This window comes from Chroicocephalus ridibundus, chromosome 8, assembly GCF_963924245.1.
Source record: "Chroicocephalus ridibundus chromosome 8, bChrRid1.1, whole genome shotgun sequence".
Taxonomy (NCBI): Eukaryota; Metazoa; Chordata; class Aves; order Charadriiformes; family Laridae; genus Chroicocephalus; species Chroicocephalus ridibundus.
In genome coordinates this window covers 18,768,721-18,790,386 of record NC_086291.1, presented here as the reverse complement: position 1 = coordinate 18,790,386, position 21,666 = coordinate 18,768,721, and the positions used below count along the sequence as shown (strand labels likewise).

The 21,666-nt window shown below is 39.1% G+C and overlaps 1 protein-coding gene across 2 annotated transcripts; it reads right to left on the bottom strand.

The window, feature by feature from the left end:
* Window positions 1-1,498: 1,498 nt before the first annotated feature.
* CDC7 (cell division cycle 7) lies at window positions 1,499-21,353 on the bottom strand. 2 transcript variants are annotated; one of them, XM_063343717.1, is made up of 12 exons: window positions 21,286-21,353; window positions 18,135-18,240; window positions 14,424-14,510; window positions 12,639-12,774; window positions 11,898-11,991; window positions 11,673-11,815; window positions 9,715-9,964; window positions 9,030-9,125; window positions 8,035-8,213; window positions 6,373-6,455; window positions 3,667-3,816; window positions 1,499-2,641 (listed from the first exon to the last, which is right to left on the bottom strand). In XM_063343717.1, the coding sequence occupies exons 2-12, from the start codon at window positions 18,229-18,231 to the stop codon at window positions 2,268-2,270; spliced, it is 1,689 nt and encodes a 562-aa protein (XP_063199787.1). In that variant the 5' UTR covers window positions 18,232-18,240; window positions 21,286-21,353; the 3' UTR covers window positions 1,499-2,267. The 2 variants fall into 2 exon arrangements, with proteins under 2 accessions (XP_063199787.1, XP_063199788.1); XM_063343718.1 differs by having other exon boundaries at window positions 14,424-14,507.
* Window positions 21,354-21,666: the final 313 nt, after the last annotated feature.

The following is a 21,666-nucleotide window of genomic DNA, read 5'->3' as shown; positions in this document are numbered from 1 at the left end:
GATTCGCATTCAGTTTATAAACATCTCAAATAGTGTAATTAAACTTTAAAGAAATCTTGGTATTTGGCTTTAAGAGATTCTTAGAACCACAAGAGAAAAAGAAAACTCAGTGGCAACCACTGCTCACCTCTAGTGTTTTCTTGCCATTTTCCTTCACTTTCTTTCTCTTTTTTTTCCTTCCTTTGAGACCCTACTGCATTTAACATTTTACTTCTGGCTTTCATTCTTTTGTAGAGTGCTAGAAAAAGTACTTTGTAAGCATATGCTTGTTCAAACACATTTTTCTTTTCACTTTATCCTTCCCCAAAAAAGAAACCTCTTCACGTTTTAAATAAATAGCGCTCTGGAAGGAGGAACAACAATGTGTTCTTCTATCTTGTTATGGAATATGCTAAGCTTAGAATTGTTCCTTACACAACCTTATTTACCCTTAATATTTTGGTAAAAACACTCAGCAGTGATTTCCCCTTTTTGGCTATTAAACTTACGCAGTGGTTAATTGTTGGAGTGCCCGCTGCAATGCTGCGGTTAGCAGGAAAGCTGAAAAAGCTGAAGTCGTTTAGAAAGTTCACAATAGATAGCTGACATATTTTTGCTTGTTGTCAGCTAGTGCTCTCATAAGACCATAGACAGCATGAGCGAACGTAGGAGGAAACAATACATCTGCAGACACTGGCAGACAGCATTGCTTGCCAAATTTGGCCACAGTTCCTTTAGATAAATAATTTCTCAGTGACGTGCCGTGTTGAAATTATATAAACAGCAAAAATTACTAAGACCTGGGCCCCAGGGTTTTGTGGGTTTCAAGATTTTCTGCAATCAATATTCTGACATCTGCAAATATTTTTCTCTAACAGCTGATGCCAGGAACACAGCAACATTACCATCACTTTCTATGTATTCAAGATTTTGAATACATTGAAATAATGTCTTTTCAGCCCCAGCCCTGGTCAGGACCTTTGCACTATCATAACCACCAGCTCATATGAGAAGGCTTATACAAAAGTTATCAAAGCAGCAATCTTTTCTCAGAATGGCTCGTAACCTCTTACACCAACAACTCCGTTAGCATTTCAAGAAATGTGCATGGAAAAACATGGTATTAAGTTTCAGTCTCCAGAATTATCAAGGGTTTTAGAGTAACTTCTGCTGAACATAAAGTAACTTACTTTGCACGTTGAATGTACAGGGTTAGAGGTTATTAAGGTTGTTTTTCCTACTTAGGACCAAACAATAGCTGGCTTCTAACTCTGTGGTAAGACTTCCTTGGTAATTAAGATACTTCCACGATGACAGTCATATACACTAGCGCTATCTGAAAAGTGTTTTCTATCACTGAGGAATTCATTCAGGAAACAAATGTGCATAATTCTTCCTGAACAGAAACATCCCACGGGAAAACCTTACCTGATTAATTTTATAGAAGCACCTCTAGACAATCTTCAGAAGTTATAAAAACAAATCGTTTATTTAACAGATATTCCTTAAAAAAATCAGTTTCTGTAACAGAAATCAAAGCTATGCGTGTCACGTGAAACATTCTGAAGGCAGCAGCTGTTGAATATTGACAGTTACCCATGGCACTGAGGAAACACGGACGATGCAAAATGAGTAATTGCGTTTAATACTATTGCCTAACTAGGAAAGACCAGACAGGAATAAAAATGTCCTTTTAAAACAGTTACACTTTTCTTTTGATGATATAACCTCCAGCACCTGGCCTCTCCTCTAGCAACACTCCCAAAGTAATACTGTTCTCTGAAAATAGTCTGAACAAAATTAACACACTCTCTTCCATTTTCAGTCCCCCATGTACTAATCAGGAACAAAGCAGAGATATGCAAGTATGGAAAAAAGTCTCTCAAGCACTTTCTTATTTCAGTCATGCCTTAAGGCAAATTTGTAAATTTTAAGGGAATATCTCAAGAATTAAGCATAGAGCTTGTGAAACCTTTTTTTTTTTTTTTTGGTAGTTTTTGATCAAAGTTAACTTTCTCAGAGAACAGGTATGCACAGCAATAACCCCTCAGAAGTGTCTTAGGATAAGACCATGTTAGTGATGTTTATGTAACTCTTACATCTGCAAGTATTTCTTAAAGTAAACTTACATTTGCAGTCCAACTGTACAGGACAAGGTTTCAGTAGTTTTGTGCACAGTGTGATGGTATTTCAATGAGCATAAATGTTATAGGCAGCAAGGTAAAACTACCTCAGGACTTCATTTCCACATAAAAGGTATGAAAGCAATAATAGAATATGGCATCTTCTCAGAGTCTCACGTCTTTAAAAAAAGGATGCAGCAAAGCCTCTTTTGCAGTTATTCTTGTTGCAGGGTTTAAGTCTAGTAGCTTATCAAGTAGGTCATATGCTTCATCAGGAACCTGATCCCATCCTTTCATGTCTGTTGCCTTCATTTCCAAAGCACTGTCACCTTCCTGAAAGTTCTCTAAGTGGTGAATTTGTTTTCCAAGTGTCTCGGGAGCACATTTGTCTACTGCAACTGGCAAAGCTGAGTCATTGACAGACTTGCTGGGCACTTCACCCTGGGATCTCTTACAGCTGCTATTTGTTCCTCTCAACTTCTCACAGAGGGTTCTTAAGTTTTGTGCTGGGACGACTTGGGTACACAGAACTGATTTACCTAGGAAAAAAAATATTTTATACTAAGTGGAATGTTATTATACTTTCCATGCAACTGTAACTTCTAAGTTTGTTGCAGAGAAACTTCATGTCTTGAAGTGTAACCACCATTAAAAAAAAAAAAGTCAACCTATCAAAAACCCAAATCTAAGCTACCCACTCCTCCCAAACCAGCCATGTTTGTTATACAGCAATAGCCTCAGCAAGTCAGAAGGATAATAATCTCAGTTCTGCTCAGAACAAAGCTGTTTGGCTTTGTTTGTGAAGTTACGTAGTGACAGGCTGTCACCCACCCCGCACACCATCTTTTTGCATTTCACTGTCACTTTAATAGAACTGAAGAAAATTAGATACCCTGATTTTCACACCTCTGTCTGGAGAATGAAAATAGATGCTGTCAGTTACACTTCCAGGTAGCAGTGCTGCAACATTTGGCTTGTAAACATTTAGGAGAATGGTTATTTTAGGTTTTTGTGTGTTTTCTGTTGGTGGTGGCTTTGTTTTGTTTTTTTTTAAACAGCCCACCTGTTGGTTTTTGCCTCTTTTTTTTTTTTTTTTTTTTAAAAACTAGCTCTTCCTGGGGGTGGGAGGGAAGCAAGGTTTACTATAAATATTAAGTCATATTGACTTAAGTCTTCAGGGCAAATTTTACAGGAATAGAAACACTGCCTCAAGAATTCTAGTCAAATACCAGTGGAAAACATTTAGTTGACATATTTCACCTCAAATGGCCCTGACTTGGTGAAAGGCAGTAGACAGGTTGGGAAACCTATGGCATGAAGTACCCCATATGCAAATTATAAAAGACAGAAAAATACAAAACTTTCTTAGAACTCTGTATATATAGATTAGTAGTTTTAGTGTTTTACATGCAAATGGTGTGATTTACCTCCAAAATTACTCCCAAACCTAAAAATAAATTTATACATATGAAGAAAAAAAAATATCACAGATTGTAAGTCACTGCATCAGATGGCAGACCAAGCATACATTTTCCTCTTTCCCCCATAATTAAGGTTTGCATACCAAAAGTTTTAGCAGCCTGAATGGTTTCTCTGGATCCACGAACTGTCATGATTTGTGCCAAAGCGGTTAAATCATCACTTGCTTTGTAAAATGGATACCGTCCACTGAGCAGAGAAAGGAATATGATTCCCGCAGACCACATGTCAATTGCTGCAATTGAAAGCAAACTCAGTAATAACCAAACTCACAATTTCATAACAAACAAAATCACAACTTTCTTTAAAAAGAAATTATGACCTGAAAAGTCTCTATCAGATTATGTTCTGAATTACTTACTGACTTTGGCCACACAGATAACACTTCAGCATACAGTGGAAATTACTATAATTAGATTGAAGAATAATTTCCTGCTTTGATGCAGAGGGAGCGTTTAAGCTTTTCCATAGAATTTTTCATATGACTAATTCCATTAACTTGCTAAACTTAAAAGGTACCAAAACAATGTCTGAAGTTGTTTTACGCAGGGAGATGAGAGGGGGTGAAAAACTGGTGAGTTTTGATACTTATTTAAGTTTGCTTCATATGAAGAAAACCTTATATAAAGATCATAAATAAAAAATAATTCACAAATGAATGTGAATCCGAATTTTTCCGGGACTGAGGCTGCCACAGTTAGGCAGTAATAAAAAATTTATCTTACGATGAACTTTGTTCCTCTCTAATATGAAATCACTTGACAAGATAGCCAGTTTAAGAACTGTAATACTTAGAAGTTATTCCTCACTTTCATTGTGTTATGAAAAGTACAGAGAGTACTCTGGGGATGGATGCCAAAGCATGATGGAAACTTTAATACTGAAAGTTATGAGAATACCTGTCTGCCATAATTTTTTGGCTCACTAAGGTGCACATTTTGAGAGATGGCAAGGGAAGTGAAGGAGAGTTTGAAGGATTCTCAAACTCCAAAGAGAAAAATTAACAGTTGTGAAACAAAGCCATAGTTATTCTACTTATCTGCAAAAAAGTAAGTAGTAAAGAAGAAAGTAATTAATTTGAACATTTTAGTTAGAAAAACTATTAGCACAGGACTTCAGAGAGGGGAAAAAAAACTACTAAGTTGACTTCACTTGCAAAACCAGATTTTAAGTATCTTATTAAAATAAAAATTTAAGTTAATAATTTGGCACAATTTACAGTGGAAAAATTTTGTATCTTCTTCATAGTTTCTGTAAAAAGAGTTTTAGTATTACTGTATCACTGTTGAAAAGATGATACTATCTATTTGAGGTGTTGCATCACCCTGAGTATGTGGTTGGGAGAGTCATCAAGAGCCACCAAGGTCAAGACCTTTAAAGAATTTTAATTACTTAACTCTCGCTGAAATTAATAGACATTATATATCTGAATGGATAGTAAATCCGGGTCCTACAATTCTGGTAGAGCTGGGATCATCAACAGACCGCAAGATCCTGTGCAATGACATCAAAATCATGATTCCTCTCTATGCCTTTGGGAGCAGAGGGATAAACCAAGTTGAAGTGTAACTGGACCTGCGTAACGTCAACTTGGGAGTTTAGGTTGTATTCCCTGCACTGAGAACCCGGGTCAGGTGCACTGAGGTGGCTTTGGCTACAGTCAGCTGGATCCAGCTGGTAACTTGGTCTCAGCGCAGAGACCAGAACTAGCAGTAAGATTGGCAGGAATACAAGGAGATGACTACAGCAGTCCCAGATGGAAGCAGACAAGACGATTTGTTAGTTCAAATACAACACAATCTCATAAATATTAGTATTAAGTCTACCCAGTTCTAATTAAGGCCTTTGTTGACAATGCTACAAGAGCTCGGCACCACTGACTCAGTACTTTAGGGCTGTCTGTGCCACACCCAAGGATTTCTATATTTTCTGTAATCCTGCTCTCCATTACCCTAGAGAACAGAAAAGCGTCTGAAAGCATATTTAACATTAGCGTGTGTCCAAGATTTCCTAGGTATGTCTTCTTTCTGCCTAAATTCTGTCTAGACAGATTCAGAGATTGTCTAAATTTGTCCTGGATTTCTGGATGTCTTCTAGCCTGTAAAGCTGGCTGTTACAGCATAGGCACAGTTAACTCCGAACAGGCTGCCATACCTCTTGAAATCCCAGTCATACCCACAGCACAGATGTTGTTTCAAATAACGCTAAGCTATCTAGGGATAAACTGATCAAACATACCATTCAGTCTATTATGAGTGTGTATACAAGCTTTAAGTACTGAAAATTGACAATTTTCTCAAAAAGTATTCAGGAAAAAGGTGGCTTAAAAACTGTCATTTCAAATCAAGTTTTTGAGGGCATTTGTATTTATTCCCCTTTTTGATAAGTCAAAACTCCTGGTCATACACCAAATGTTTAACAGGTAACTTTGCTTTTATTGGTCCTCCAATCTCCAGGTAGGCACAACCTCTCCCATCCTACTTGCATCAGCATTAACCATCCCTCTTGCATTAACCATCCCTCTGCTCTGGTATTTACTCAGGCTACTGAAACTTATTAACTTGATAGTTTTTAACCCTGACAAATTAAAAATTCAGTAAGAAAAATTATGACATTTACAGACCAGCTATTTAAAGCACTAGCAAAAAGGGAAAAGAAATCTGATTAAAAGTACTAACTTTCTAAAACACATTTGCAACTGTACCATTAACTATGCCTGCTATGACAGCAAACTATATGTGACAATCTGTCTAAAAAAGTCTAAAGTATGTTTTAGTTTGTTGTGCAGTACCTGTGGTCTGAGTGGGGCACTTCGTTAATACTTCTGGTGCTCTGAATCCAGGTGTTCCTGCCCTGGGAGCAACTTGCTGACACCTTGTAATAAGAGACAAACATGCTTAGAATATAAAAGTTTGATAAGTAAGTTCTCATTATAATAATGCTTAATATTATTTTTTAAAATATACTTGTGTAAGGTGTGTCAACAGCCTAACCCTGCCTTATTCAAGTTTTACAGAAGTTTGAAGCATCTAAATACTTAAAGGATGGGTGTCAGGAGGATGGGGCCAGGCTCTTTTCAGTGGTGCCTGGGGACAGGACAAGAGGTAATGGGCACCAACTTGAGCACAGGAAGTTCCATGACAACATGAGGAGGAACTTCTTTCTTTGAGGGTGGCAGAGCACTGGAACAGGCTGCCCAGAGAGGTGGTGGAGTCTCCAACTCTGGAGACATTCAAAACCCACCTGGACGCGTTCCTGTGCAACCTGCTCTAGGTGACCCTGCTCTGGCAGGGGGGTTGGACTAGATGATCTCCAGAGGTCCCTTCCAACCCTATGATTCTATGATTCTAATTATCTAGCACGAAATCATTATGTTGCATAAGATAATGGCTTTATTATATTATCTCTTATATTTTTATTATATTATCTAGCATAATGTAATATTACAGAAATACTTATTTTGCATACTTCACTCACAATGACCTTTTTTAGTTTCATTCAACAGCTGCATCATTTTTGCTAAAGGCTTGTTTTCATAGGAAACTAAAGTTGAGACTAATGAACCAAAGACAAAAAAAATGCACTAGATTCTTGAACATGGATGCTCTGGCTTTGTATTAGTCCACAGCAAACTAAGGTTCCCTATTTCTGAGTGTTGACAAGAATTTACCTTTTGTTAGATTAACTAAAAGGTGTGAGATTATTTAAAATAAAACCAAACAAAAAACAACTTCCCAGAGCTTTCCTGTATGGCTTAAAGTCCCTTCCTTCTATGGGCCACTTCTCTTTTGAGTCTGGCAAATTCCTCATGTTTCATACTTCTGAAATGAAGTTGGTATCACCATATTTTGAGTCTGCGAAGAGAGGGACCCTACAGTTTCATGACTATGCCTAGTAAGCAGACTTCTCTGCATTAATCTGTTCCTCAATGTGTGGATAAAAGGCAATAGTAGGTCGTAACCAAAACTGCAGAGGGATGGAGCTGAACCGAGTTATTGAGATTCTCTAACCTATTATTAAAACTTAAACATTATTTTTTAAATCAACAAATACAAAACAGTCATGTTTCCTTTTTATTCTACACTTTGTGACTTCCAGAATCCAAACCATTGGCATGATTTAGGTCTATTAGATAACTACTAATAACAGATTAATGTGTTGTCTTCTCTAAGTGTTGTAATTAACTTAAACCATTTTCTACAACACAGGTAGGTAGATAACTAAATATAACAACAAAAAAATAATTAACAGTGAATCTCTCTTGCCGCAGATAGCAGTGAACTGATTATTCCATGAATTATTCTTGTTTAAAAAGAACACAGTCAGTGTTTCAAGGGTTGCACAGATCAAATGCTATCTTTCAACTACTAAATCAGCTGCCTAGTAAATCAGAGTTTCTGACCTTGCTTGACAGCATAGCAGACAATTTTACGACATTATCAAAGCAAATTACCTTGAAAGGCAAACACTGCAAACTCTATCTGTTGCATAACAGTCACAGGTCAGGTTTGAGGGACAACCACTGGCAGCTTTCCTGGCTGCCCCATTGCTTGCTGTTTTGGTAGAAGTGATCTTCTTCTTTGTTACTAACTTCCTAGATGAAACATCTATCATCTTTGCCTGTTTTATGAGCTGCAATGTAGATATTTTACAGAAGATATATTTAAGAAGCTTCCCTTTGCATAGGTAGGCCATTTCCTAAAATACGGGTACTCATCAGCAAGAAGCTGCAATTTTAGAACAGAAGACAGCAAACCTTTCTAACAATATCACAACATCTATAAAACAGACACTGGAACTTTCTAAAAATCCTGATTTCCTCCCCTTCCCCTTCAGAGAACATTTTTCAGTGTTTTCTAAAAAACGATATACATTAGATATTCTGAAGCTACAAGACAAGTATTTTTCAAGTTAATAAAATGTTTCAACAATTATTTTGGCTCAATATGAGAATAAAAACAACGTATATGAAATGCCACAGCAACAAGCAGGCACTAACTTCAGATGACCACTGTTGGCCAAACCCACTAATTTAGTTGGGGTTTCCAAGTTGTCATATTAAATACTAATTACAAAAAGTACAGAAAAATATTTATTACAAGTTTTCTGTCCAACTTCAACTGCAAAATAAATTAAAAAAATTAAGTTTCACAAGCTAAGTATATCTTAGTTGCACAGATACATGTATAGGAAAAAAGATTAACTTAGCATACAAATGAGATCAGCTAGGGACACAGCTAAATAACTAGTTCTTTAAGAGTTTCAAAAGGGACTGGAACAGAAATTAAAAATTCTTTGAGCCTTTAAGCAAAGACACACTTAATAATCTGCTCAAAAACTTTTAGTTCCACAGCATCCTGGAGTAGTGTCCAGTCTTACAGAACAACCAGTTCTATAATTTTTCAAATATGTAACAGCTTGCTCTTACTGATGAGTCATAGTTCTTACTTTTGTGTTCGTGTTCTCCTGGTATGTGGAACTATAGACATTGAAATTCCTCTCTCCAAAGACAGAGCGCTGGACAGAATGGTGCGCAGAATCCTCCTACAATACCAACAAAAAGGACAATAAGGATCCTATCTAACACACAGTCAGCTGGATACTGACAGTTCAAAAAAAAAAAAAGTGTGAAGTGACATAAAACAAGAACAGCTGCATGGTAAGTCATTTTCAGGCATCAGTTTATGGTGGATGAAGAAAACATGGTCTAGACAGAACAGCAAACATGCTTACAAAACTAATCACACCTCAGAACTGCCCCAAGACAATCTGAACATCACCTTTACTGCATTTGTTATGCAACTAAGTAACTAAGTGTAGATGAATAATTATTGGCTTGGGGGGGAGTTCCACAGTACATGTCACTTCAGAAAAGATTTAAGGCTGTCTAAATCGTAACCCGCGCTAGGGCTTTGTACAACCTTCGGCATCGTATTATATCTAACAGATAATGAACGATGCCAATAGGGTTATGTAAATCTAGCCACTTTGATATGAAAACTGTGATGCTGTGCATCACATTAGGACCCTGCCAGATATGCATGCACAACTTCTGTTCAGGTATTACATCTCCCCCTGTTGGATGAAGTAATACATTAAACATACAACAACATTAATGAAAAAGACTGAGAACCTTTCCTCCTCTTCCTTGTTTAATCTGTATTTTTGAAATTGAGCTGGACCTTTTATCAGCTGCTTTTGAGGCTGACTGTTGAGCTATCTGTTTAAGTGCTGTGACACCGACAGAAACCCCGTTTCCCAAGGCTATGGTGGGCTTAGTTTGCGAACAACTTCCCTGCTGGTCTTCAGAGTGGGTTGTTTTGAGAAGTTCAATTTTCGTATCAGGGGTTCCTTGTGCCAAGCCAAAATCTACCAAGGCGTACCTGAAAGACACAAATTTAAAATCAGGAATCACAAAGTATCCATCAATCAGTGCAATTTACTATTCATTACTTGTTTACCTTCTTTCACATTTTACTCAATATGTTGCTTATCTGTACTGCTGCCAGCACCACAGTCCTATTTTCCTCCTCTCCTCCTCTTGTCCTATCTTACCTATCCCCTCAATGTTTTTACCCTGTGCCCATCTTACTTCATTGTTTCTTGTCCCAAAATCTTCTCAAGTGCATACTTGCTCCAATGGTGTTAAAAAAATATTCCCAGCAACTCATTTCTGGGGTCGTTCTAGTCCTACAGCTCCAAACCTTCAGTGAACAAGTACAAGAGACTCCCATGGGCAGAGGCACAAATGTAGCAGTGAAGACAGACAACGTTAACAATGCTGAGAGTTTTGCCAGGCTTCAAGCAACACCACTGGAATTTACTTCAGTCTTCAAATAGGTAAGACTACATTAGTTCACATTTTAGACCTTTCTTTAAAAGAATTATTTTTTTGTTACAAACAGTACAGAGGCAATCTGGCTGTCTCTGGGTTTCAGACAAACTCAACTCCATGGCTGCCACACCCAAAGTAGAGATTAAGGTTCAAACCAACACTAGAAGAACAAAACAACAGTATGAATTCATTTGGACAGATTAAAAAATAAACAAATAAATCAATCAATCAGTATTTCTCAAATTCTGGCAAAATACAATCAAATCTCCCCTACAAACTTTCACTACATGGAATCATAGAATCATTTAGGTTGGAAAAGACCTTTAAGATCATCGAGTCCAACTGTAAACCGAACACTGCTAAGTCCCACTAAACCATGTCCCTAAATGCTATGTCTGCACATCTTTTAAATACCACCAGGACCAGTGACTCAACCACTTTCCTGGGCAACCTGTTCCAAAGTTTGCTAATCCTTTTGGTGAAGGAATTTTTACTAATATTCAGCCTAAATCTCCCCGACACAACTTGAGGCCACTTCTTCTCATCCTATCGGTTGTTACTTGGGAGAAGAGACTGATCCCCACCCCGCTACCGCCTCCTTTCAGGTAGTTGTAGAGAGCGATAAGGTCTCCCCTCAGGCTCCTTTTCTCCAGGCTAAACAACCCCAGTTCCCCCAGCCACCCCTCATAAGACTTATGCTCTACACCCTTCACCCATTTCACCCACTTGCTTCACAAAAAAGCACTACCTCACTTTTTACAGTCTTTAAACATTGTAACTTGCAGGCAAAAAACCCACCCCTACTAGTTATAAACATTAATTCAATGTAAGGCGAAAACAGCCCAAATCTAGCTATATTTTCTGTATTGGTTTTACTCTGTGCATGAGTAAAAATTTATAAATATCAGCCTATGCACAAGTCACTACTAGTTTTCTTATTAAAAAAAATACCGATTTTATTCTTCTCATTCAAAAGTGTAGTACTTTTACTCAGTAGTAAAATCTTCATTTTTTCAGGTACTTGTCACTCTGTGAGGCAGATATTACATTAAATATGAAAATTCCTTCCCTCCTCAAATCCCCAAACACAGAAAGAAAAGTTTTACAACTGAAAAAAAAAAATATATCTTTATTAGCTTTATTACTTAAGCACATGCTATACAGATGAAGGAAAAAAACCCAAAAAGCCCAACTGACTCTGTTCTGCCAAGACACACATCCCCAGATGAGATCACAATGTGGTCATCTGGACTTACTCTTTCAGCCGCCTGTTGTAGAGGAAGTTACTGGGCTTGACGTCACGGTGAACAATACCGAAGTGATGAATGCGCCTCAACGCTTTAAACAGATTAAACATGTATTCCCTCACTTCTTCAAAGGAAAGAGAATTCAAAATGTCCTGAAAGATTATTTGGATACTGTAATTATGCAACTACTTTTAATTATCAACTTTTGCTACACATAAAAAGTCTGAGACTCACCAAGAAGGATTCATGTTCCAGATATGGCATAACAATAACCACATGATCATTCTTCCTAAAGCAATATTTAACTCCCATAACGTTATCTTGTCCCCTAGAAGAAAAGTAACGTCACTGAATAAAGACCGGAAGATAGATGTTTATTTTCCTTTATTTCTTAAAAACTTGAGGTCAGGCTTTCTTTTATAATCTAATTCATATTTTGACAGCAATCTTATCAGCTGTCAGCAGTTACGCCGTTGCCTCTCATTGTTAGGTTCCGTTTGGGTTCTGCAATTTGCAACGAGGGCTCCACAGATTATTTGTGGGGCCATGGTTTGTAGTCACAGCTGTAATTAAATGTAGGACCCTAACCTTCACGATACCAACTACTTTAAGAAGGTGCTATTCAGCACACTCTGGCAACAAGTATTCATGCTTAAAACCACACTTCCTGATGAAGAGATTCTTTTTTCCATGCGTTTCACAACTGGAATTTTTTTTATCTCAGAGATACATCATAGAACTTCTCAGATGGAAAATACAGCACCATCCGCAAACCGAGACAAGCAGAAAAGGGCATCCCTTACAGGTAAGACACTCCATTTCTTACTTGCTCTTGATAAAAAGAATACACGTTTCTGCGGTTAAAAAAAAGGCAAGTGAAGTGCCAAAACTTAAAATAAATAAATACAGAACAGTGAGACAATGTTGAGCAGTTCAGTCATGACAGTCATCTTTTTTTTGTTGTTGATTATGTACCCTGCTACTGTGAGGCACTGAAGTTCAGCAGCAATTCGCAGAGGGTGGCTGGTTGGAATCAAGTGTTTCAGAGCCATTTTTTCCTCGCGTCCTGTTTGTAGTTGTGCTGTGGCCAAGTAAACAGAACTAAAGGTACCTGTAAAGAAGGGAGAAAACCAGTCTTCAACATTTTTAATTAGGTCAATTCAGATTTTTAGAAAAGTGATCTAACTGTTCACAATCCTGCAGTATACTTGAGACTACATCAAAAGCAGATTCCATAAGAGAAAAACGCAGTTCCTTTTTTCTACTACTGAATTCAGTGATCTTGTATACAAGTTTTTTATGTCAGTAAAAATGCAAATGTAACACTGTCTAACTTGCCTGGGACACAGAGTTCTTTGAATGTAAATTTCCTATCTTTGATTTTCTTTCTTGTTTAGGTAGCTTACTTTCATCTGACATCTAACTCTTCTCTCCCTACGATATAAGTGGGCTATATAATGCTAATCTGGAAAGCACTGCCTTTACTATTCAAAGCACTTCTGAAACTGCTACATTTTTCCTAATTCTGTTACCTTATCTCTAAAGTAAGACTTCTCTCATGATGTGTAACTTCACTATTTGTTTGCCTAGAGCATCACTGCATAGACAAAACACAATAGACTCATTTGGGAAAGGGAGTATTCAGACTACAATAAACTTACCCACCCATTTAATTTTAAGGATATCCTAATATACCTCTTAGAAGTTATTTTTTCCTAATGATCTGAGATATCTGAACATACTTCCATATGAATAAACAGTACAAATTACTTTTGATTACATTTTAAGTATTGTTCGCATCATGCTAGTTCAACAGCAGTCTGTAAGTGCATACATACATCAAAGTGCCAACAAAAACTCTAAATACTTCTTGCAGTCATAAACAAATAAATCTAAAGTCCCATACATTCAGTAGAACTGATCATAGCAACAAGGCTAAGACCTTATTTTTGGTTTCAAGAACTGCTAAAATGTAAATGACTCCAGAGTGGAATCCTAAGTCAAAGCTTGTTTTCTCATAATGTTGCAGAACTGCAAGTGGTATATTTTTTAAAAGCATTGTTTGCTCCCAAGAAGTAAAATCAGAGCACTATTCATAATAAAAGATTTTGTTTAATTATACTATCTTTTTTATAGGCAGAACTCCTTTTTTTGTTGTTGTTTTTGAAATTTTGTATTGATGTGGTGAATGGAGCTGGGTTTTTTGAAGGGGGGAGGTTGAAACAGGGGAGAGGTTGTGAGGTGTACACAAGCATTCTAAAATTTGATACTGTATGTCTTTAAAAAAGTATTATAGTATTTATTTTTTTTTAATAAAGCAGCTATAATCTTTCATTTTCCTCCTCCAGTTCTGCCCACAGGGTTTCAGTGGAAACAAAGCCAACTTAAGGAACAGCAGTTAAATATGTCAAAACACAGCTGCATATAAATAGGTTTCTCATGCAAAAGAGAAAAAGAATGGAGTGTTAAAAGACTTACTTACTCGAATCTACCTCAAAAATTTTTAGTTGTCGATACTGGAATGCTGGGGTTTTTTTAAAGGCTTTAATATACCAGATTTTCAAGTAAAATATCCTGAAAATGTCCCTAATTAACACACCTATATGCTCAGCAACATATTAGAACTCCTACAGAGACCAAGCAGTAAATCAAGGAGGCATTTGGCTTAAATTGCATGTATTGGGATCTTAGATTTATACCCTTTAAATTAGAAATACCAAAAGAAATCTGACTCTAAGCAACCTAAAATAAAACATTTACCTTCTCCAATTTTTTCCTTAATTTTGAACACATTTACAAGCTGTGGCACTGCTTCATAAAGGTTTTCAATATCTCTTTTTATTCCTGCTGTGGAAAGAATGGGGGAAATAAGTTATGAATTTTATTGCTTGATTCAATATCTGATCTATATTTGAGATCACAAATCGCACTTCAGTTCATAGGACAGTGAATTCACATAAACAGAGGAAAAAACAGCAGACAGGTATCTATCACTGCTGACATTACCATCTGCATACTTGATAGTATCGTGGTTCTTCATCACACTCCCTTATAAGCTGCAGCATTTTAAAAAAAATATATTTTTTTTACTTATCTGCCACCTGCCAATTCTCAAGAGGACAAAAGCCTTCTGGTTAGTAAGACATCTGATAAATATTGTTAAGTATTTTCATGAGACTTGCAACACAAATTTAATAAAAGACAAAACTATATAGTTGTTTCTGTAGCACAGGAGAGCACATCCGTGGGAGGCAAATCAAAAATGTAGGAAAAGAATTTAAGTTGTTTGGTTTGGGTTTTTTTTAGATCAATAATGCAGTCTTTCACACTGTTATTTAAACTAGTAAACACCAAAAAATACGCTTCCTCTGCAGTTAAGTCGCTGCACTTTGTGCTGCAATCACTAGATGGCATAACAAGGATGTTGTACTGTATTATTTCAAAAAATTATGCAGTTTTCCATTCAGTTTACAAATCCTTGCAGTTTAGTGTTCTCTATACCCTGCATAAGAATTCACTTCTTTTGAAGCTATGAAGTATGTAAAGGCTGTCACTAATTTCCATCACCCTCTGTAAAGCAGGGGTGAAGAATGTTTTGTTATACAGAAGTAAGCACAAACTGGTATTTGGAAAGTCAATCAAATGGAAAAAAAGTGTATGCATTTTTCATCCTAAAAATTAATAATAATTTTAATTTAACATAAATATATAAATTGTATTGTGTACATAAAAATGTACTGTGTTTTATCAAGACAATAAGTCATAAGCAATAAGAATTATTTTCAAAATAGCACTGATATGCTAGAAACAAAGTCCAGATTAGCATGTATCCCCAACCTTCTATATTAGGTCACTTCATACAGCAACAAAATCTGCCCAAAGAACACTTTATTCCTGGTAAAAGACTAATAAATAAGTTGGTAATTCAAGATGTAGCTAACTTTCGATTGTAATTATTTTGTTTTATTTCAAAAATTTATAAAAAACAACATACTTTTGAGTACCGAAGCCTGCTACCTCTCTTACTATCAGTTTACTTTTTTTTTTCCTTTAAGTGGGTCGCTCTGCTTCTCCAAGTTATTTTAAGTCATTTCAGGGGGCATATTTCAGGAATGAAAAAAACCCTCTACACTACACACCAAAACTGCTAACATTCATTTAAGATACTGTTTTGATCAACAAATACAAGTAAAAGGTTAATCAGTTCTGCTAGGAATCATATCTAAGAACTTTAAAAATATCCTCAGATAAAAATGATAATACTTGTACTAACAGTCAAGATGTACAGGACCCTGTGTCTAATAATCCCCAAAAAAGGCTAAAGAAAACCGGTCAACTCTACAGTTATTCTGTTTATTCCCCAATATTAGAGAGCCAGATTAAGCTAAACACCTTGAAAAGTAGGAAATTGAAAGTCTGAGGAACCACTTCATTTTCCTATCAATAGAGCAAAAATTTCTATTGAAAATAACACTAAAAATTCAGGAAGTTACTACATAATGTTTTTTGAAATGATAGCATTCATATTGCCCATGTACTCAGAACTTTATTAAGAAATTTAACTATTATTGTTGTAATTCTTGTTGTTCTGTCACGAAAAGAGAACCGTTGATAAAAAGCTTTATCATTTAAAAAGTGGTATTCACAGTTACTTTGCGCAGTAATTTCAATGTTTTACACAAATGTTCATTTATTATGTAACAAATGCAAGACATTCAAGAAATCTTTCTGAAATCTTCAGAAAACACAGGAAGGGTAAAAGCTGATATTCGTACCATGTTCCATTTTCCCCAGGAATACTCAAGGACGTTAAGAGATGAAACCATGTAACAGAACTATAAAGAATTAACACCGAAATGTTATTGCATCACTCAAAGACACAGGCCTTTCCCCTCAGGAAGATAATCCTGTTATTGGGTTCTGAAACATCCTACACAAACTTCATCCCAAGAGGTCCGTAGCCACAGGACACAGCTAGAAAGTGGTTTGCAACAGTGGTATGGTTCTAACAGGCTCTGTTAGAACAACATTGTTTAGAACTAGTTTGATATCTAACCTGCTCCAAAGACAGCAACTTACAGTTTTGTTCAAAGGCTTGTGTTTTATTCTGACCTCATGACAGTTGCTCAAGCTTCAGTTTTTACTAAAAAAAATACACTGATAGTAACTTACAGTGTAAAATTTGCACTGGAATTTCTCAACTAAAGTTGCTTGGTTAGGAAAAAAGGACTTAACTCTGGCAAAACCCAAGACTCCTAAGAAGGACTCAAAAGGCACATTTTTTAAGTCTTTAGAAACCATCAGATTTCTACTTTCCTTACCATAGCAGGTTTTTGGGCTGTTTTGTGCCACCAGTCTAACAGTCCTAAAGTAAATACTAACAATCACGAAAAGCTGTTTCGATAACTGTTACAAAAATCTGCCAAATACTCCATTTTGTCTGACACTGAATTCGGGTTCCTGCCTGGACAAAGTTCAATGCTGTCGGAGCACTAACAGCTGGGTGACACAGGCTGCAGGTCCTAGGCTAGAGCAGCGCCTACCCAAGGCACTGAGAGCTTTTAAGAACTCAACACTGCTTCTTGTGTGAAAGATCCCAAAAAGTGCTAGAAACATCCAGTGACTGCCCTTGTTGATATACAGCAGTATAAACATCATCTGTTCTCTTCTGGGTGCCTGAATCCCCAGTTGGGTATAGAGAACATACAGGCATTGTGCTATCAGTGTGTAGTAATAATAATATCTAACATTTTCTGTGAGCAGATTTTAAAGTAATTACTTCCTAGAATGAAAAGCATTTGCAAAGTGAGACAATTAAATGTTATTCAGCATCACTCTACATAATTCTGGACGTGGATGTGCAGGAGACTGACAGAGGATGATCTATTTCTAGGAAAATCAGTACCATTCTATATAAGCTGACTGACCACCCACAATTACTTGAGCAAGCATTGCACAGAAAGTCTAGGTTGAAGTATATTCACAGAGAGACCCAACAACGAGCAACAAAAAAACACTATCAGAGCCCACATTCGCAGTTCAGCTTCTCTGGTAAGAGCAAGAATGGTGTTTTTATGCGCATAGACACATCTAAAGAAATCTAATGAGAAAGCTGGTGATTATAGGTTAAAAGGAAAAAAAATATTTTTTTGGACTTGTCTGGTCAGAAAATTTTATTCTCAAGGACTTCCTTTTTGAAATTCTGGTATGGCCTTATAGTAACATTCTGTAATAAATAAATAGTAGGGTTAGTGAATTGTAACAAACTACTGCTGATGAAGTTTTGTTAACACATGGAATGCAAGAATAAGCTTAAAATCAAAAGCAACCTCAAATATTTTCATTTCTTTAATTCTTTATACAATAGGAGCATAAACAGACAGGCTTATAATTGATGCCGAAACTTCCTGAAGCGATGAAGAATCATGTCAGCAACAAAACAACGTTAGCAATCCCTATTTTAGCACATACCTGAAAGCTTGCTGTTCTGCTCATGCTTCCCATGGAAGTCTTCAGCCTGATGAGGGTACTGTTCCTCACAGTGAGACTTCACCACTGTTTCCATCATGAAACAAACCTGAAGTAAAAAAAATCCAAGACTTTGAAGACCACTTCTGGACACCTGGGGGAGCAAGCATATCTGGTAAGACACTTCCTGGCCCTGCACTCAGTTCCTGAGATGAGATTTAGGGAGTCTGAGGAGTTCCTCTGTGCTACTTAAAACAAGGCTTCACCGATCACCCTAGTAAAAAACTAAACCAGTAAACCCACTCCAATAACAGGAAAAAAGGGGGAAGGGAAGGAAGACTGCAGGACAAGCTTAGACACAAGTGATTTTCTTTCATCTCTTGTGTTTCCTGATTCACATTAAAGCATTATCTCTTCCCTGAAGTTTGCTTTGAAAGGCAAAGAACTGATGTGCACAGGAATATCTGCAATGCATACTGCAACACCCAGATAAAGGCAGAAAACCTGAAAGAAATTGTAAGAGAAAAAAATATCTTCTCAATATGAGAGATTTCTCTCTCTTCTACAGCAGATCAACAAAAGCCATAATTATTGATTCTGTGATTTGTTGCCCTCCCTCCACAACAATAATAGCACGTGCTTATTTTGAAACACTTCTTTCCAAATCTTGGAAACTCTGTAAATAAAAGTGTAACTTAGTATGGTGTACTAATATCGTACAATGAAAAAAAAAACCTGATAATCCCATTTCATATAATCATAGAATAGCTTGGGTTGGTAGGGACCTTTAAAGGTCATCTAGTCCAACCCCTCTGCGATGAGCAGGGACATCTTCAACTAGATTAGGTTACTCAGAGTCCCATCCAAGCTGGCCTTGAATGTTTCCAGGGATGGGGCATCTACCACCTCTCTGGGAATCTGTTCCAGTGTTTCACCACCCTCATTGTAAAAAATTTCTTCCTCATATGCTAGCCTAAACCTTTCCTCTTTGAGTTTAAAGCCATTACCTCTTGTCCTAGTGCAACAGGCCCTGCTAAAATGGGACCCAGGATGTGGCTGGCTTTCTGGGCTGCAAGCGTGCATTATCAGCTCACATGCAACTTTTCATCCAGCAGTACCCCCAAGTTCTTCTCTGTAGGGTTGGTCTTAATCCCTTCATGCCCCAGCCTGTATTGATACCAGGGGTTGCTCCAACCCGGGGCAGGACCCTGCACTTGGCCTTGTTGAACCTCAAGAGCTTCACACAGGCCCACTTCTCGAGCTTGTCCAGGTCCCTCTGGCGTGTCAACCTCAGCACTCAGCTTAGTGCTGTCCACAAGCTTGCTGAGGGCGCACTCCATCCCACTGTCTGTGTCAATGATGAATATATTGAACAGTACTCGTCCCAATACAGACCCCTAAGGGACACCACTCGTCACCAGTCTCCATCCGGACATTGAGCTGTCACTCCAGTACCCTCTGGATGCAACCATCCAACCAGTTCATGAGGAAAACCATATTTCATGAGGGGAAAAAAAGGCAGATAGCCCCTGGACGGGATAACCAGTAATAAGTGAGCCTGGAAGCACCAGATCTTACAGCTGCCCAACACTGGTTCCATTCAAAAATCTTCCTTGCTTGTAACTGCCAGACCTTCAAAGTTCTGGCTGAACTTTTCCACCAGGGGGAAACCTATTCTGAAAAACTTCAAATGAAAGGATTCATCTGTTTCAGTTGTGGAACTAGAAATATATTTTGTCCCCAGAGAATTCAGGCTACCTTTAGTCTGTCATCCTCGTGCACCAGAACAGGGACAGGCAACGGCCTCTTTTTTTGAGGGAGCTTTGCTGGAGAGTGCGACTTGGAAACTAATGGAATGAGATTAGAGATACTTCTAGTCTCTCACAGGTAGACACTCCCTCCGCTAGTGCTGAGTAGGCAGATAAGCCTGTTCCAGACCTGAAATGGCACAGCCTCATTAGCAGAATATGGAGTGCAAACTAATACAGGCATCCGTGCCGCTCACTATGGCCTGCTTGCTCTAATCCAGCCCCACACCAGCCTCTGCTCTGGGCTCTTCCAGTTCAAGGCTAGCCACAACACCTTGCTTAGCAAAAGAAAATGAATGCTTCTGTCTGCCTGCGGACCGCCCCGGGAACACGTGAGAAGGGTGAAAGGGGCTCAGAAACTCCAGGCGTCATTTCCATTCGTGTTAAATGCACGAGCTACCATCTGCAGAACTGAATACTTGAGTATATTAAAAAATGGTTTACTAATTTGGAAGTGGGCTTAATAGTTATAAAATGGAACATCAAACAAAGTTTGATTCAGTCAGATATTTAGTTTTTACATTAAAAAACACCCAAAAGACACCATTAGAGAGAAAAAACTAAGAGGAAGAATGAAATGATCCAAAGTTGCAGCTCAAAGAACTTTCCTGCAGTGAAATCACACGTCCAATTAAAAAAAAATATTCCCCATAATAACAAAACAAGTTAAAAAAACCCCAGACAGTGACAGATTGAAAGAGCCCGCGTAGCTTCAAGGTTTTCCGAGTCAGTATCTGAGCCTCGCACACCAAAATCGGTGCTGCTGCCCAATGCCCGGCCGCAACCAGCCTGCCGCCGCCAGGGCGCCTTCAAGCGGGAACTCACACACCCTGGAAAAAGCTGCTCAGCACGCGCAAAGCAAAAGTTGACATTAATATCTCTACTTTGTCAGTTAAGAGAAGCAAATTGTGTGCCTGGCTTGGGTCCCGCAGTAAGATGACATTTGGCAGACGGTCGGTCCGTCCGTTACAAGCCCCACAGCGGGAGTCACGCCCCGCAGTCCCGGGTGGGCTGGCGGTGCCGGGCAGAGGGGGCGCACCCGGAGCTGTCACAGCGGCCCGGCCTCACCGGGCAGCTCCCGGTAGCGCGGCTCCGGGTCGGTCGCGTGGGGAAGGGCAGAGCCGGAGGCCCGCCGCGAGGCGCGGCGCTAGGAGGGCCGAGCGGAGCCTCCCCAGGGTCGATCAGGCCGCGCCGAGTGGGGATCCCCCGTCCCCGCGGAGGGGCCGGGCGGTACCGGCGCCGCCATGGCCACAGCGCGTCCGCCGGGCGGGGGCTGAGGGGAAAAGGGCTGGGGGGGGGGGAGGAGGGCGCGCGCAGGGCCGGGGGGGTCTCGCGCGGGGACTCACGCGCGCTGCCGCCGTGCGCCGGGGATTTGCCCGCTGCCGCCTTTCGCCGCTCGCCCCTCCGCCACCAATCCCGGCCCTCGGCGGAAGCCGCCGCAACGGCCAATGGGACGGCCGGGCGGAGGAAGGCGCGCTGCTATTGGCCGGCAGGCGGGGGGAGGCCCGCCCAGAGCGCGCGCGCGGGGCGTTAGGCAGCGGGGCGGGGCTGTGGCTGCGGACGGTGAGGGCGGACGGTGAGGGCCGGGTTGGGCCACCGACACGGCCCCGGGGCCCGGCCCGCCCCTGGCGGCCGGCAGCGGCTGGCTGGGACAGTCCCCCCAGTCGCGTGGCGGACCGGCGCCGGAGCTGCGTTGTTTAGGCATGGAGCGGGTTCCTGGTGTGGGC

Bases quoted from the DNA above. Each gene is read 5' to 3' on its own strand.
- CDC7 (XM_063343717.1), bottom strand. From the start codon at position 18,231: ATGATGGAAACAGTGGTGAAGTCTCACTGTGAGGAACAGTACCCTCAT. The intron at 12,775-14,423 runs GTAAATGTTTTA...CCTTCTTTACAG, and splicing joins TAAGGAAAAAATTGGAGAAG to GTACCTTTAGTTCTGTTTAC. The intron at 11,816-11,897 runs GTGAGTCTCAGA...ATAATCTTTCAG, and splicing joins TGGAACATGAATCCTTCTTG to GACATTTTGAATTCTCTTTC.